This window comes from Marmota flaviventris, chromosome 2, assembly GCF_047511675.1.
Source record: "Marmota flaviventris isolate mMarFla1 chromosome 2, mMarFla1.hap1, whole genome shotgun sequence".
Lineage (NCBI taxonomy): Eukaryota > Metazoa > Chordata > Mammalia > Rodentia > Sciuridae > Marmota > Marmota flaviventris.
In genome coordinates this window covers 136,812,050-136,827,909 of record NC_092499.1, presented here as the reverse complement: position 1 = coordinate 136,827,909, position 15,860 = coordinate 136,812,050, and the positions used below count along the sequence as shown (strand labels likewise).

Genomic DNA, 15,860 nt, shown 5'->3' with positions numbered 1-15,860 from the left:
TAGGTGAGGACCCATGGCAACCCCCTCTAGCAACCTCCAATCAGCATAAGACAATGAAAATACCTGGAATGCACGATGACCCCCAAGAACTCTATGGTGGTTGATAACATGATGGGAAACCATGTAGTTTAGCACGTACACCCCTTGTGGCCTAAACCAATCAGTTCAAATGAACCTCCCTCTTGTACTAGCCAATCACCCCTACCCAACTTGTTCCTGCCAATGAATATGCTTTCAATGTTAAGAGTTGTTGTTTGATTCTCCCACGGTATGGAATGATTTGCTGTGTGATGTTGTGACGCATAAAGTATCCTCCAAAAACCTATAAAATCTCACAGAACAAAGGACCAGGACTCACTCCCTGGGACCACTGAGTCGGGAACTGTTGTGAGTCCAGGTTTGAGCTTGCAATAAAGACTCTTGTGTGCTTGCATCAGATTCGGCTCCTGGAGGTCTACTGGGGTCCCACGAATCTGGCATAACAACACCAACCCCAGATCCCAAGCACTGCCTGACTGGAGGTCACCAAGACTCATAAAGACAAAAATACTGAAGGGCAAACATGGGAGTCCATATCCTAAAACCATTTATTTCCAGGAAACTGAATGGTTTCTATTGACTAGCTTCTTGGTCTTACCCCTTCTCTCTCCAGCAGGATTAAAAGCAACTCAGTGGGCCCCGGAGAGGTAAATCGATCAGATTCCTTCCATAAAGGTGGTCCTCCTGCTGCTACAGAACTCTACTGTACACTCACCCATATCCAGCTCCTGCCCACAGAGTCCTCCCTGCTCAGAGACAGAGCACACATTTGAGTACCATACACTTTATTAGAGGGGCAGACCTAACAGACTGAAAGGATGCTCACAGCTAAGAGGTTACTGATATGCCCTTCCTGATGCCTAGAATCCACAGGCAGAGTTGTAATGCCCCTCCCCAGCTCTCTACAGCGGTGAAGAAATAGGGCCCCTGTGAGTAGGCTCAAGGCAGTGCTGGCAGAGCAGGGCTGTATGACTGATTATGATCCATAACTCAACAGATTGTCAAAGTGCAGCTGTGGAGGAGAGGCAAGAGTGTTTGGTATCCCAGGGCCCATCAACCAAAGCTGCTTCTGTCCTTATTCTCAGTGCAATAGGTAGTGTGTGTGAGAGCCTTGGGACAAGGGCAGCCCTCACTTTTTATCCTGGTTGGGTTGGATAAGCCCGTATTCCATTGATTTTCCTAGGCAGGCTGCAGCAGCCCGAGTAACAGGGCTTTCCTCGCCCTTAGCCAGGACTGACAGGATCTCTAGCACCTCACTCTCCATCAGGGTGCTGGCAATCTCCTTAGAGGCGTCCACCATGTTCAACACCACCACAACACCCCGGTGCTGCAGCTCCTGGTTGGGGCTCAGAAGCAGGGCCTGTAGGATCTCCAGCCAATGTGTGGTCTGCAAGAAACAGGGCAGCAATAGGCTCAATCCTGGTGGAGAACACACCTACACCCTGGGACATCCTCCACCAACACCATGAGGGTCACCTATCCTCCCCCACTAAGAACAGCACTGACCACTTGGGGGATGCGGCTGCACAGTGAGGGTCGCATTGACGTGAGCATGGCCAAGCCTCCAGCAGCTGCCTGCCGTAACAATTCATCATCTTCTCCACTGTATAGCACCAACAGCTTCAGCCGGTCATTGCCCTGGGCTTCAAAGAGGTCCTGCACCTGTGGTCATATGGAGGGACAGAACCATGTCATCTGGGTGCAAAGCCCATCCAGGGCACAGGGTCAACTCCATCTCTGCATGACAGGACAACCTGGACCATCACTCACCTCCTTGCTCATGGCCAAGTTACACATGCACTCTGTGGCTGCCCGGCGGATCATCTCGTGTTCCTCAAACATGTAACCCTCAATCATGGGCACAGCTTTCTCCTTTAGAATCTTCTGTCTGAAGACAAAGGTAGACGAGTCAGCATCATCAGGGATTTCCCTTGGGAATGTCCATTGACAGGGCTGTACCAGATATGAACTGCAGTTGTTTCTAGCCTTCTGACTAGGCCTAGGAAACAGCATAAGACTGTGGAAAATGCTCACAAATAGGCAGTAGGCCAACAGAGCAGTGGCAATAGCAGTGCTATTTAAACCCTAACGATTGAGCACTTAACCTGTTCAGCTGTTTGGATTATTTTACTTATTCCTCACCACAACCCCATTATGAAAGCAGGTATGATTATCTTTACATTTTGTAGAAGGGGAAACTGGGACTGAGTGGTGAGTAATGTGCTCAAGATCACAATTAGTATTTTGTCAAATACATACTGAACACATTGCTAGGGGACCAAAATGCCTATGTGCTAATTACTTTTACATGTATTTTCTCATTTAATTCTTCTTACCACTACTTCATGAGCTAGATACTATAATCATCCCACTCACAGAAGGGGAAACTGAGACACAGCCATGAGTAACTTGCTTGAAGTTACACACTGGCAATTACTGAGGTCAAGATTTGAAGCCAGGTAGTCTCTAGAACCTGCAATGTTCTCACCCAATGTCTTGGTGCCTCTCCTGGCCTGTCTCCTCATCTGTATGATACAGAGGAGTCACTATGAGGCTCCAATAAGCCAATGATTGACTGTAATCTACCAGGGATAATACAAATCCTGATGTCCCACCCAGCCCTTACCCCTTACCTGAGCCTCTCACTGATCCCCGCCAGGTTTGTCAGGGCCATGAGCGCCTCGAAGTTCTGCAATCCTGAGCAGTTGAGGTGCAATAGGGAGACGAGGGGCCGGACCACTTCATAGATCTGTGATATGCCCCCCACTGGTCAGGGCTAATCACCACAGCCCCTGCTATTCCACTAACCCCACGGGGAGGAGTCCACCCTCCAAGAGAGTGCTGCTAAGGCTTTCCCCTACCCTAGGGCTTAGCAAAGCTACTGATACATGTTGGTCCCAAGGAGTAGCCCTAGCAAGAGGCCATCTGGGCCCAGTGAGGGTGGAGGAGAGGCTACGATTGAGTCAAGAAGGCACTCACCCGCTCACCAGGGAAGGTCATCTCTGGGTTGGAGGTAATGGTGAGTTTTGCAAGAGCCTGGGCTGCCTTTGTCTGTCCCACTTCAGTGCCTTCCAGAGCCAGCGGAAGCAGAGCCTGTAGGAACAAGCCCATCAGTGGCCCAGGACATGCCTGGGAATGCAAGCCAAACTGTGCCCCCACCCTTCTCCTTCTCTCTCCAGGCTTGACAACACTTCCTGCTCAGATGCTATTCACCAGAGGTCTCTCATTAAACTACTCAAACTCTTGCTCAAACACCTGTTAAGAGTTAGTTATGGGGCTGGGGATGTGACTCAAGTGGTAGCGCGCTGGCCTGGCATGCATGCGGCCCCGGTTCGATCCTCAGCACCACATACAAACAAAGATGTTGTGTCTGCCAAATACTAAAAAATAAATATTAAAATTCTATCTCTCTCTCTCCCTCTCTCTCCCTCTCTCTTTAAAAAAAAAAAAAATAGTTATGGATTGTGGGGCCATGGGCCATGGAAGTAAGTGAGAAAAGAGAAAGGGAGGTGAGCTCAGGATTTTAATGGGCATAAAACACTGAGGTACTCTGAAGAACCCGCCCACATCAGCATCACTAACTCTGTAGGAAGCTATTCCTGATGGTCACTAATAATGTCCTTCCATGCCACATTCAACCCTTATCTCTGGCATAACAGGTACTGAATCATGTTTTATAAGCTAAAGGCTTAGCATCAGGAAGAAATAGGTAAACCAGCTCACCTTGCCTCCCCCCTGAGCAACCACAGTGCCTCTGTCCTCCACCTCTTCTACCAAAGCCAGGAAGACTCTGCAGGGAGAAGACAGTAGTGGGTGGAGGGGTCTGAGGTTCTGACAAGCAGATACTCCATTCTTGGGCTCAACAAAGAAAGGCAGGCAAATGGCCTCCCTTGCTCCAAGAGGCCCACAGTCCCAGGACCTCTTCCACCTACAGTCACACTAGCAGCCTGACAAGGCCTAAGAGTTGGGAGAGCTCTCATGCCAACTCAAGGCAGCCTTACCTACAGAGCAGCTCTCTACAGGAATTAGTCAACACAGGGCTCTCAGTCTTCACCATACATGTCATGGCTGACACCACACCTGCTGCCAGCAGCTTCTTCACCCGAGCCCTCACAAAGCTCGGTTTGTCCTAGAGAAGGACACAGCTTAGGAAGGGCCTTGGCCAACCAGACAGGGGAAGGGAGCCCTTCTCACAGCAGAGATTGATAAACATGGAAACAAAAAGCCAGCTGTTCCCAACAACAGACAAACTCCAAGACTCTTCTAGTGTACCCCTTACCTTAGGGTGCTGCTCAGGCAGGTGCTGCTTAGCATATTTGGCCAGCTCCACCATCTTGGGGTCAGGCTCCTCATAGTCATAGCTGTTGGTGCAGTTGACCAGTGCTGAAGCAACTGCGAAGAGCACCGACCTCTCCTCGGACTGCCAGGAACAGAGGGAAGTTCAGCTGGCCAGTCCAGGACAGAGTAGTGAATGCTGCCAGGTCTGGGGCCCTGTTTCACCCTCTGCTGTTCCACCTGGACATCAGGGTGAATCTGGGAACCTCCCAAGGCCCCAGACTTAGGGAGCTCACAAACTTGACCTCCCCCATTCCTCCAAAAAGCTCATCTTCCCTGACACTGCTGCTGCCCAGGCAACATAGAGTAGCTGCTCAGGCTGCCAGCCCTTGCTCCCTGGAATTGCAATACCAAGTCCAAGACCTGCCAAGAAAGCCTGGTAAACTATATCCTAAATGGTGTCCCCAGGGTGACAGCAGGAACCCACAGAGCTACCCTACTGAGCTGGAACAGAGCCTTCAGAGCAGCCTCATCTGCCACAAACTCTTCTTTCACATCAGCATCAAAGGTGAGGTAAGCCAGGCCCTCCACTGCCCAGCGCCGAGTGCCCGCATCGATTTGGTCATTGCATAGCCACCTGGGGACATGCAGGGGAGTGAATGACCATCTGAATTGGGGAATGGGAAAGAATATATCAGGATAAAGAAAAGTCAGAGGCTTGGGCATCCTGTCAACATACAGAAACAATGTGCCGGCATCCAGAAGAGTTTGCCTAGGGGAGAACAGCCCCTGCCTGGGACAGAAAGCCCTCTATCCAAACCCCCCACCCCCGAGCTCTGACAGGTGTGGAGCCACAGCAACACCACTCACTTTCGACACTGCTTGGCCAGCTTCAGAGTAGAGCCTTCAGCAAACTGCTTCATGCTAAAGTCAGTCCCTCCAGCTGAACCAAGCTTGCAGAGTCCCTGGAAAAAGAAGACAGGACACATTGTCTGCCCTCCTCCATGCCTAGTTTAGGCTTCCTCCCAAATTCTCTGCTTCGGCTCTCTTAAAGCTGATACACAAATCAGCACCTTCTCCACCAGGCTACCATCTCAGCATTAGGCAATGATTGCCTGTTGAGATGGCCACACGACATAGAGCCTGGTAGTGACTGGCACCCTGGCTTCCTAGATTCCAGCCCTTCCCAATCTACACTGAGAATTGTTCTGTTCCATTCTAGGTCTACAATAAACCTCTTTGCAAGTGGAGCCAATATGTGTGTAGAGAAAAAACAGGTGTTTTAGCATGGCCTTATGGGATAGAGAAATCCAGGACTAAGTGACCCAAGAAGGAAGGACAGCTTCCACAAGTCCGTGGCCACAGTAGGCTCATGGAAGGCTAGACAATGCCCAAGCCGCCAGTTCCTGGGGACACTGCCTGATTCCTGCAGGCTCAGCCTTTCTTACCAGCAGGGGAACAGCATGTGACACCCTATATCCCCAACTCTCCTCCAGCGGTGGAGCACTTGCCTAACACGTGTGAGGCACTGGGTTCAATCCTCAGCACCACATAAAAATAATTAAATAAAATAAAGGCATTCTGTCCATTCACAACTCAAAAAAAAAAAAAAAAAAGTACCTGGCTTGTCAGGAGGAACCAGGCCTTATATATCTTACTTTCACTTACAGGGTGCTAAGACTGTACAGTGAGACCCAGCCACGTCAGCACCCATGCTCATCCACCTCCATGCCCACCCTCAGCCTGTCCATCTCACCACCAGTGCCCGGATGCGGATGCTGTCCTTCTCACTACGCTTATACAGGTCCTTTAGCAGCGAGACACCATTGGCAGTGATGAATGAGGCCCTCTTGGCCTTGCCAGCTGCATGGATCAGAGCCTCCACGGCCACCAGCTGCTCTTCCTCCTGCTCAGAGGCACACAGAGCAATCACACTCTCCATGACACCACTCAGCTCCAAGGCCCGGTTGCCGGCGTCACATGGGCCCTGCAGGAGGCAGGACACTGTCTGGATGGCCCGTAGCTTCCCGGCCAGCCCTTGGCCCTCAAACCAGCTCCTGAGAGGAATAGAGTGATAGCTGTCACACCAAGGCATGCATGAAGGTACTCTCCTTTCCTTGCTTCCCTCCACTGACCAGGCACCTAAACTACTTGGAAAGAAATTGCAAGAAAAGCTGCCAAAGGAAGACAAGGGCTCTCTCACCAGGATGACAATGGTCACCCCAATTATCTTTATCTACTTTCATTCAAGTCTTCCCTGATGACATACCACCTAACAAAGGCTACTGTCACTCACACCATCCTGTTTACTTCCTTTCTTGTACTGAGATCATTCTGTTTATTTCACAGTTTATCATCTGTCATTTCCCCCAAAGCTATAAGCTCTTTAAGGGCAAGCAGTATCATGTTTCCCCTCTGTGTTGGAATGAATACATGGAAAGTGCCTAGTTGGGCTATTGTAGCTCAGTGGTAGCGTGTGTGGAGGTACTGGGTTCAATTCTCAGAACTGTATATAAACTGTATATAAAACAAAGGTCCATCAACCACTAAAAAAAGTATGCAGTAAAGGTATGCACTTGATACATTCATTGCATTACTGGAAAACTGATTTGAGAAAGAACCTCCCTAGTGAAGTCACATGGGAACAAGAAGAGAGTCTGGGCAGGGCACAGTGGCATGCACTTGTAGTCCCAGCTACTTGGGAGGCTGAGGCAAGAAGATCATTTGAGTCCAGGAGTTCAAGGCCAGCCTGGACAACATAGCAAGACTCCCTTACTCATCTTGGGGCACTTTGTCTAGCCCCTGCCAGTCCTCCCCAAAGTTGCTTTTCCTGATGAAAGCCTGTCACTTATGCCCCTTCCCAAAGAAGTCAGAACTTTTTTGTTGGAATCCCTGGAAATGAGAAAGAGGGCAGACTCCCTTACTTGATGTAGTTTTCACAGAGTCGGTGGAAATTCTCCCTCTCAGCATCACACTTCAGGTCATCAAAGAGCTTGCTGAGGAGAATGGAGGCACTCATACGGCTATTTGCTGTCACTGCAAGCTCCCCAGGAGGATCCTGCAAGGAGCCCCCCACCTCCAAGATCTTTTTCAGACCTGAAAAGAGACTCCATTTAGTCAGTAGAACACCAATTCCAACCCCTATGTAAAGAGACATGGCTTTCCAGGAGACAAGCAGGACTACCTCCTTCTCAGCCGAGAAGTCACAGAGTTCAGACAATCACATCAAAGCAGCACAGAGAACATGGCTGGTGGATATACAACCTCCAGGAGGCTGCTGTGGGTCAGGGAAGGACCTCAAAAGTGAGGTCTGCATGCCAGCCCTATGGGACCAAATATTCTGGGGCTCTGAAGTTCCTGCTCTATAAAACTAAGGGAAAAATAACACCCAGGGTTCAGAGGATCATTATGATAACAAAAAAGCTGAGGGGTGCAAAGGGACCTGGCAGAGGTGCTCAGCATGGCCTTTTCAAACCTTTTCTTATTTATCTTTTTTTTTGGGAAAAAAGAGGAGTAAACCAACATATTAAAATTTGTTTTTTTTCAGCCAGGTACAGTGGTACATCTCAGTCACTCTGGAGACTGAGACAGAAGGATCACACGTTCAATTGCTAGCCTCAGCAATTTAGCAAGACTGTCTCAAAATAAAAACTTTTTAAAAAGGGCTAGGGACATGCTCAGTGGTAGAGTGCCCCTGGGTTTAGTTCCAATAAATAAACAAAACCTTCAGAAAAAGAAAGCCAATCCAGGGGCTGAGGTTGTGGCTCAGCCATAGAACACTCGCCTAAGCACGTGCAAGGCGCTGGGTTTGATCTTCAGCACCACATAAAAATAAAGGTATTGTGTCCAACTACAACTAAAAAAAAAAAAAAAAAAAAGCCAATCCAATCCTTCTGTTAACCTGCTATTTCAGGCCTGCTTGGTATGTATGCCTTTGCACACATACACAATCAAAGGGTCTAACTTTAAGTTCCTAAGGGTACTATGAAGGCCATAGGATGTACTTTGAAGCAGATGCATGGCTGTGTGTTTGCTCCTTTTCTGATCACTCCTATGGATAAACAGTCCTCAGCTACCTAAGCAAATTTCTGTAAACTATATCACCTACCTTGGTCAATAACCCAGAGAGTCAGGCTATTGTTGGGATCCTTAGGTGATTTCCGGGGCACTATTTTAATCAGGAGGGTCAGAGCATTATCTCGGCCTTGGCCAGAGACCCCAACCTCAGTCAGTAGCTCCAAGAGATTATTGATGAGGACCTTCAGCTCCCGGGCAGGATCTGGCAACAAGGACACATCAGTGATTAGCATACAGAGGCCCTAGGTTCAATTCTCAGCACCAAAAAGAGGACATTAGTGGGATCCACTGTGGCCCATCCCAGTCTGACGTTTGAACTCCCCCAACAAGCCAAGAAGACACAGGGGGAACTGTATCTAGGCTCATGCCTGAACTCCAGCCTTACCCTCAAGCATCTTGGCTACTTAGAATCTAGAGTAAAATCCTGTCACCAAGCCATTTCCTAACCAACTTGCAGCTGCAAGTCTGGTCCCAAAAGAACTAGCCTCATTGGTTCAGCCCCATCCCCTCCACAATAACAACATGACAAAAAACTGCAGGCCTGCTTCACTCACCCACAATGATAGCACCTTCTTTGCCTCGGAAACCTTTTTTGACACCTTCTTTGAGGGCATCAAATATAACTTGTAGCAGGTGGCAGGCAGCCAAGGACACAGCCTGGTTTTCCACACCCAAGATGGAGACCACTCGTCGAGTTCCCAGCACACTCAGGGTTGCCACTGTCTGGAATGGGAGAGAGGCAGATAGAAGCCTCTGGTCAATGAACGGCAGCCATAGAGTTTCCTAACTCTGAGTTGGAGAGTGTGGTCAGAGGTGAGAAAACATTTGGGAGGAAGAACCATCTCCAAGAGAGCACAAAGCAGGCCTGACAGATGGTGTGACCTGGGGTCATGCCAAAAAAATTGCATTTGAAAGGCTTCCTAAAGAAAACATTCCAGAGGAGTCCTTACCTCTGCTCTCCTTGGTCCAATTAGAAGACAAAAAACACTCTGGCCCAGGGAGCAACTACTTTGTTTCACGTCTCCTCAAGAAGAGAAACATAAACTGGACAAAGGTACCTAAGCCCCAGGCCTATAGCCACCTTATTCCTCCCTAACCACAGCCCTGACGTCTGTCCATAGCTAGAGGATGTGAACATGAGTGGAATGAACCTGCAAGGCCTCTCTACCCCAATCTTCATCTGGAGAACCCCATAAGGTCCATGTGAACCCATCACTGGCTCCTTCCAGAAGCTGAAGGAGAAAACAAAATTTACATGGTTCAACCATTCTTGACCTGTTGGGAGGCCAAGAAAAATAGCCCATACTTGGCCCAAAGAGACTTCATTGAGGGGCTGGGGATGTAACTCAGCAGTAGAATGCTTGCTCAGAGTGTCCAAGGCCCTCGGTTCAACCTCAGTATGCACCCAACCCAACCCCACCAGCCTAAAAAAAAAATGTGAAAGGGAATTTCTTTGAGTACTTCACAGTTCCACTTCTGATTTACAAGTTGTAGTTTCCTCTAAAAGCAACCAAGGGTCAAGTCCCTGTCTGCTAGATCAAGCCAGCTCAAGAAAGAGCTGAGAGCATGGACTTTACTACACTGGTCCAAGAGCAGGACCATTCTGGCTATACTCTCTGTGCTGAGAATCATGTCAGGGTCAGGTAGTTTCTACATGTAAAGTCACTATCTCCATGATAAAAATGTTATGGGTGACATCTTTGACCACATAACTCTAAGTGAGGACCCCTCTCTAGAAGAAAAGCCAGTTTGATCTTTTCTTTCTTTTTTTTTTTGGTACTAGGGATTCAACCCAGAGATACACAATCACTGAGCGACATTCTCAGTCCTTTCTATTTTTTATTTTGAGACAGGGTCTCACTAAGTTGCAGAGGCTGTCTTGAACTTGCAATCCTCCTGCCTCAGCCTCCCTGAATTGCTGAGATTAGAAACCTGTGCCACCATGCCTGGCTGCCAATTTGATCTCTAGGACCCCTTTCTGAGCATATGGACACTAAATGAGTCAGTGACCAGGTGTTTTTGTGTGAGCTAGCTGCAAGAAAGCAGTGCTCAGGGTGCCCTACTTCATACTAATTCACGTTGGTCTTTTAGGTATTATTTTTATTTTTCATCCTATACTCTGCCTCAAGTTCTTTTTGGAATAAGATGAAGGGTAGAAGAATGGATGGAAGGTAGATAAATTAATGGATTGTTGAATACATAGATAGATGGATGGACAGACAAATGGACTGAAGCAATAAACTAGATCTTCTGCCCTACCTACCCGTGATTGATGCTCAGAGCAAATGCCAACCAGTGTACGTAGAGCTGCCAGCATGAGGTCAGTTTCTCCAGTGTCCAGCAGGCGTTGCAAGAGCTGAACCCCATTGCTCCGGAAGATCTTCTCAGCTCCAGCATCCTCTCGGGCCAGCACCACCAAGTTCTGAGAAGCCTGTGTCGACGGAAGCACATTATAAGAGCTGGGGATGTAGCTCAGTGGTAGAGCACTTCTCTAACATGCATGAGGCACTGGATTCATTCCCAGCACACACCACACACACACAAAGTACATTACAACACTGACACTGTATGTAGCATGGGACAGGTTAAGCAGAGGCACTGAGCTCTGGACCTCCCCACTTCCACTTAGTGGCTGAGTGACACTGGCCATAAATTTAACCTCTCTAAGCTTCCTTCTAGGTAGAGGGGAAACCCTGCTCTCAGAGTTGATGGTTAGAACAAATGTGGTCCTAAGTCTTCAGCAGAGCCTGAAAGGTAGGGACAGTGCCTCAGTTACCTCTGTATACCTAGCTCCTGGAAGAGGACTGGCCAACAAGTCACTCTTCAATACTGGTTCCCTTTTCTTGGTTCATACTATGATTCCAAGCCCTCAGAGCTACCATCTAGGACCCATGATTCAAACAGCAACATACATCAGACCAGGCCAGCAAAGGGGTTTCTGAGACCAACACCAGGGAAGAGATAGAGGACTATGAATGGGCAGATCCAGGAGTTCAGCCCCCATGGGCTCACTCAAGGCCCTATACCTTTTGCTTCTTCTCAGTCCCTTTTTCTTCTGGGTCCAACAGTATCTGAAACATCTGTTCCACTTTGGCATCTGTTGAGGACATGTATCGTACCTAGGACAAACGAGTAAAACACAGAAGCAATCACTTCTCTTGGCCAGAGATATCACATTCCTTGCTGTTCTCTCCGTCTCCTCCAAGGCCTGGCTCCTGTTTCTGGGAGGCACAGTGAGGATGTCTGGGCTCAGGGCTAGCACCACGCTACCATGGGCAGGAAGAGACTTGCTGGGAAGCTCCTCCTAAATTTCCTGAAGTGATTTTCCTCTCTGAGCTAATTCTTGTTTGGGCAACAGGAACAGCACCAATGCTAAAGATAGTGCTCTTTGGAAGGGGAGGTATCCTATTAGCCACAAGGAAACCCACTGACAGTGGTGCCATCTATGTAGAGAACTCATGGCATACTCATCAAGGGAGCTGGAAGGTTGGAAGGCAGTTGCTGACACTTCTTTTAGCTCAGAATTCTCTTTTTGACAGTTTTTTTTTTTTTTTAATCTGAACAAGCAAGACCATCCTAAGCCTACTTACCTACCCATCCCCAGGTGATTAGGCATCGATGATGGCACAAACCTAGTCCCCACTTCTCCTCTTGCATCCATGGCAGACATGACTAATCAAGCACAGCACATTCCCTTGCTAGGCCCAGGAAATATGCTTCCTAGTCCTTCTCTACATATAGGCAGCTGCTGCCATCCAAACAGATTTAGCAATGAGAGGAAAACTATTTGTTTTCCCAGGTCTCAACCTGTCAATAAAGTGTTTGCCATTGTATTATTTGCTTCTACTGCATATTTTAACAACACATTATCTGGTTAATTCAAACTTTGGTTAGAGTTCATGACAGTCTTTGAATTATTTTCCCTCAATTAATTTAAAAATATATGTAGTAGGGCTGGGGTTATGGCTCAGTGGTAGATCACTTGCCTAGCATGTGTGAGGCACTGGGTTCAATTCTCAGCACAACATAAAATAAATGAATAAAATAAAGGTATAAAAATTAGTTTTCATCAGCTGTATTTAAAAATATATAAATATATGTACCATGAAACAATATCTTTATTAAAAATATATTGACAGTCCAGGCACAATGGCAAACATCTGTAATCCCAGCAACTCAAGAGGCTGAGGGCCTCAAAAAAAAAAAAATTTGCCAAACAAACCACACAAAAAAGTATGGTGCCATTATTTTAACCTGCTTTTCCCTATCCACTGGCATGGCTGAGCATCATTCTATGCTCACTTGCCATCAGCAGCTCCTGTCCAGAGAACTGTGTCTATACCCTTGATTCAGACTACTTCATCATGGGGTCAATGCTCCAATCTCTCAAGTCTTTCACATACCTTCTCCTGAATCTGGCCCCCAATGCTCCGCAGGGCTTCCTGGAAGACTTTGTTCTTGGGTTCTAGGCTCACACATCTCTGCAGGTCAAGGACAGCTTGGTCCAGGCGGCCCAGTTTCTCTAGGGCTTGGCTCCTCCGGTAAAGTGCTTTGACATCCCCACCGTCCTTTTCAATGGCTGAGCACAAACAGGAGCTCTGTCAGCACCCATGAGGCCACCGTCTCCAGGCAAGAGCAGGAGGGAAATATCTCCAGGGCCAGAGGAAGGTGGGGGGATGCGTGGGTACTTCAGCCTCAGAAAAGGTGAGGGTAACTGTGGAAAAGGAAATGCCCAAGGGAGTGGGAAAGAAAGAAGGCAGATGTGTTTCAGGGTCCAAAGGAGAAGAAAGTAGATAGTGCAGTGCTCCCAGAGTCCTTGCCCACCAAAGAAGCCCCACAGCTCCACGTGAGGGCCCATATTCCCTTACCTTTAGATGCCTCCGTTTCTGCTTTATCATAATCTTCCTGTAGAAAAAAAGATCAGAAGCCTGAGAAGATGGTCATCTCCCTTTCCAGGCACTAAAGGGACAGAAGAGATACACTTGTTTTCCAGAGTCACCCGATCCCCCAACACCCTGAGGCCCGAAGACATCTGGCAATCATAGCTGGGAAAATCGAATGCCCAGATCAAGCCCAAGCAGCAGCAAAGATGGGCCAAATAGGGACCCACGCAGGCCAGGGAAAGAGCGGCAAGTTTCCCTCACCAGCTTGAGGTGACAAGCAGCCAGATTCCGGTGCAGAATGGCCTGGTCCTGAGGCGTCGCGCCCAGACCTAGGGCTTGGGTATAGGCCGATAAGGCGCCCTCGTAGTCTCCGCATTTGAACAGCTCGTTGCCCTCTTTGCGCAGCTGCTCCACTGAGCTGGCCTGTGGAGAATGGGATGGAAACGTCGGGGAGGCAGCTCAGGGAAGAACAAGGGAGCTAGGAGAGGGGAGCAGGGGTCGGGAGCGGGTCCAATCGAGGGCTAAGAATGGGAAAGGAGGCCAGGAGATACCCAGGGTAACTGTGAAGGAGAGATGACACGGAAGGATGACTACGCACCCCGGGGACGACGGGTCGGGGTTCAGGGGTCCCTGGACCACTCACAGTCATCACGGAGCCGAAGTCCCGGGCCCGCGCAGGCGCAGTCTCTGGGGCGGAGGTGGCCCTGGGCTCTGGAAGCTGCCAGTGGCTGACGCGCCCCAGCTCTGAGTCAGAGGCGGCGTGAGAGAGGGGCGGGCCAAGGAGAGCGCGACCCGGCAGGGGCGGGGCGCTGGGGAGGAGGTTCCGCCCCTCTAGCACGCGCACCTAGTTTGTGAGCTCCGGGACCTGCAGGGGGCGCGCAGCGGAGGAGCCAGTGGGGGACCTGCGGCGGCTACAGCTCCGGCCAGCGCCCCGGCCCCGACCGCTGCAGAAGTGCAGGAGGTCTGCGGTCATCAGGGCCACGATCAGTAGGCTGTAGAGGCCCAGGGCTAGGAAAGCACCCGGGCCCCTGTGGGAGAGGGGAGACCATCAGGATAGTGGCAACCGTGTGTTACAGACCCCTGCGAGTCTGGAGAAAGCGCAGACCCCTCTCCCTGAATAAATTTGCACACGCACATATTTTGCAAAGGAACATTTTGGAGTTCACAGATACCTAAAGCCACCCATGGGCAGATTCAGAATTAAAACCTTCTACTACAATGTGTGTAACACACGGATTAGAGCACACATTCTTTCCGCTTACACATTGCCCCCAGCCCCCTCCACTTCACAGCACAAGCTAATGGCTTCCGGTTGCCCGCTTTCACCGCCCCCTAAACATTTCCTTCACAGTTGTTTGTAATTATGATTTACGTGATTTTCGGTTTGCCGTCTGGCCCTCTACTGGTCTGCAAGTCACAAGTCTCCCACCCCAGAATTTAAGGAACAAACTCCCAGGCACTGGAACACCCTGTTCCAAAGGCTCTGGGGCTGGAGTTCTCACCTAAGGATGGGTGGCGGAGGAAGAGCAGACAGGTTGACTTGGTATAGGGCCTCAAATTCATCCCGGGTACAGCAGTAGCCCCCTGCAGCCTGCAGGTGACAGCAGTAGGCTTCCTCGGGAGTATCAGAGAGCCGGGGACAGAAGAAACCAGAGTAGTGGCGGCCATCAGCATCCTGGGTGGTCTGGCACAAGTTGGGATGGTAAGCCAATGCTGAAGAGACAGACAAGGGGTCTGGAGACAAGAAGGAGGAGTCTGTCCAAACCCTATTCCACAATTCCCAGAAAGGAAAAGGGATCATCCCCTACCAAAATAGAAGGTCCCTTCTTCCCCTCCTCACCAACTCCCCAAATAACTCATACCACCTGCAGGGAATGAAAGAGTGCTGTACCTGAGAGAGATGTGGGCTGGGCAAAGGTCATCCAACTGAAGAGCAGTAGCAGCCCCACTGACAGGCCTGTCATCAAGGGGCCTGGCCTCCTTTTTTGGAAGCCCATGAGAAGTCACCTCCACCTCAGCCTTGATTCTAGGAACCCCATCATCTTTCTATCTAAGCCATGACTGCAGAAAACAAGGAATTAAAAATCAAAGGGATGGAGATGTAGCTCAGAGGTAGAGTGCTTGCCTAGCATAAACAAGGCCCTGGGTTCAATCCTCAGTACCATAAAAATTTTAAAAAGGCATTGGCTTGGGACCATAAGTGGACACATGCCTATAATCCCAGTTACTTGAGAGGTTGGGGCAAGGAGGATAGAAAGTTCAAGGTCAACTTGGGCAACTTAGCAAGACCCTATCTCAAAATTTAAAACCAACAGAAAGAAAGGCCTGGGTGAGTCCCTGAGTTCAATCCCTAGTACTGAAAAAATAAATACATACATACATACAAAAGCACCGACACCCTTAGGCACCATTAACACAAACCTGAAGCTCTTCTACTACAGGCTTCTAGAGAGATGAAAGCCACTCAGTTTTTATCTCCTGCTGGAAAAAGGCCTGTACTTTTAAACTACCTAAGGTTTTCTGAGCAAAAGGGGAAAAGGCTCAGAGGAATAGAGGAGGGACTAATGGATGAGACCAAAGATAAGC

At 49.1% G+C, this 15,860-nt stretch overlaps 1 protein-coding gene across 2 annotated transcripts; it reads right to left on the bottom strand.

Moving 5' to 3' along the window:
- Window positions 1-807: 807 nt before the first annotated feature.
- Window positions 808-14,015, bottom strand: Unc45a (unc-45 myosin chaperone A). 2 transcript variants are annotated; one of them, XM_027919953.2, is made up of 20 exons: window positions 13,918-14,015; window positions 13,536-13,697; window positions 13,260-13,296; window positions 12,795-12,970; window positions 11,418-11,510; window positions 10,655-10,822; window positions 8,946-9,114; window positions 8,423-8,593; window positions 7,239-7,410; window positions 6,071-6,371; window positions 5,185-5,279; window positions 4,810-4,951; window positions 4,319-4,459; window positions 4,041-4,168; window positions 3,763-3,829; window positions 3,019-3,132; window positions 2,673-2,788; window positions 1,810-1,927; window positions 1,546-1,701; window positions 808-1,426 (listed from the first exon to the last, which is right to left on the bottom strand). In XM_027919953.2, the coding sequence occupies exons 1-20, from the start codon at window positions 13,921-13,923 to the stop codon at window positions 1,169-1,171; spliced, it is 2,790 nt and encodes a 929-aa protein (XP_027775754.2). In that variant the 5' UTR covers window positions 13,924-14,015; the 3' UTR covers window positions 808-1,168. The 2 variants fall into 2 exon arrangements, with proteins under 2 accessions (XP_027775754.2, XP_027775744.2); XM_027919943.2 differs by having other exon boundaries at window positions 13,873-14,014.
- Between the last annotated feature and the right edge of the window lie 1,845 nt (window positions 14,016-15,860).

Bases quoted from the DNA above. Each gene is read 5' to 3' on its own strand.
- Unc45a (XM_027919943.2), bottom strand. From the start codon at position 13,923: ATGACTGTGAGTGGTCCAGGGACCCCTGAACCCCGACCCGTCGTCCCC. The intron at 3,133-3,762 runs GTGAGCTGGTTT...TTGTTCCTACAG, and splicing joins TTGCTCAGGGGGGAGGCAAG to GCTCTGCTTCCGCTGGCTCT. The intron at 1,928-2,672 runs GTAAGGGGTAAG...CTTTGTCTTCAG, and splicing joins GGGATCAGTGAGAGGCTCAG to ACAGAAGATTCTAAAGGAGA.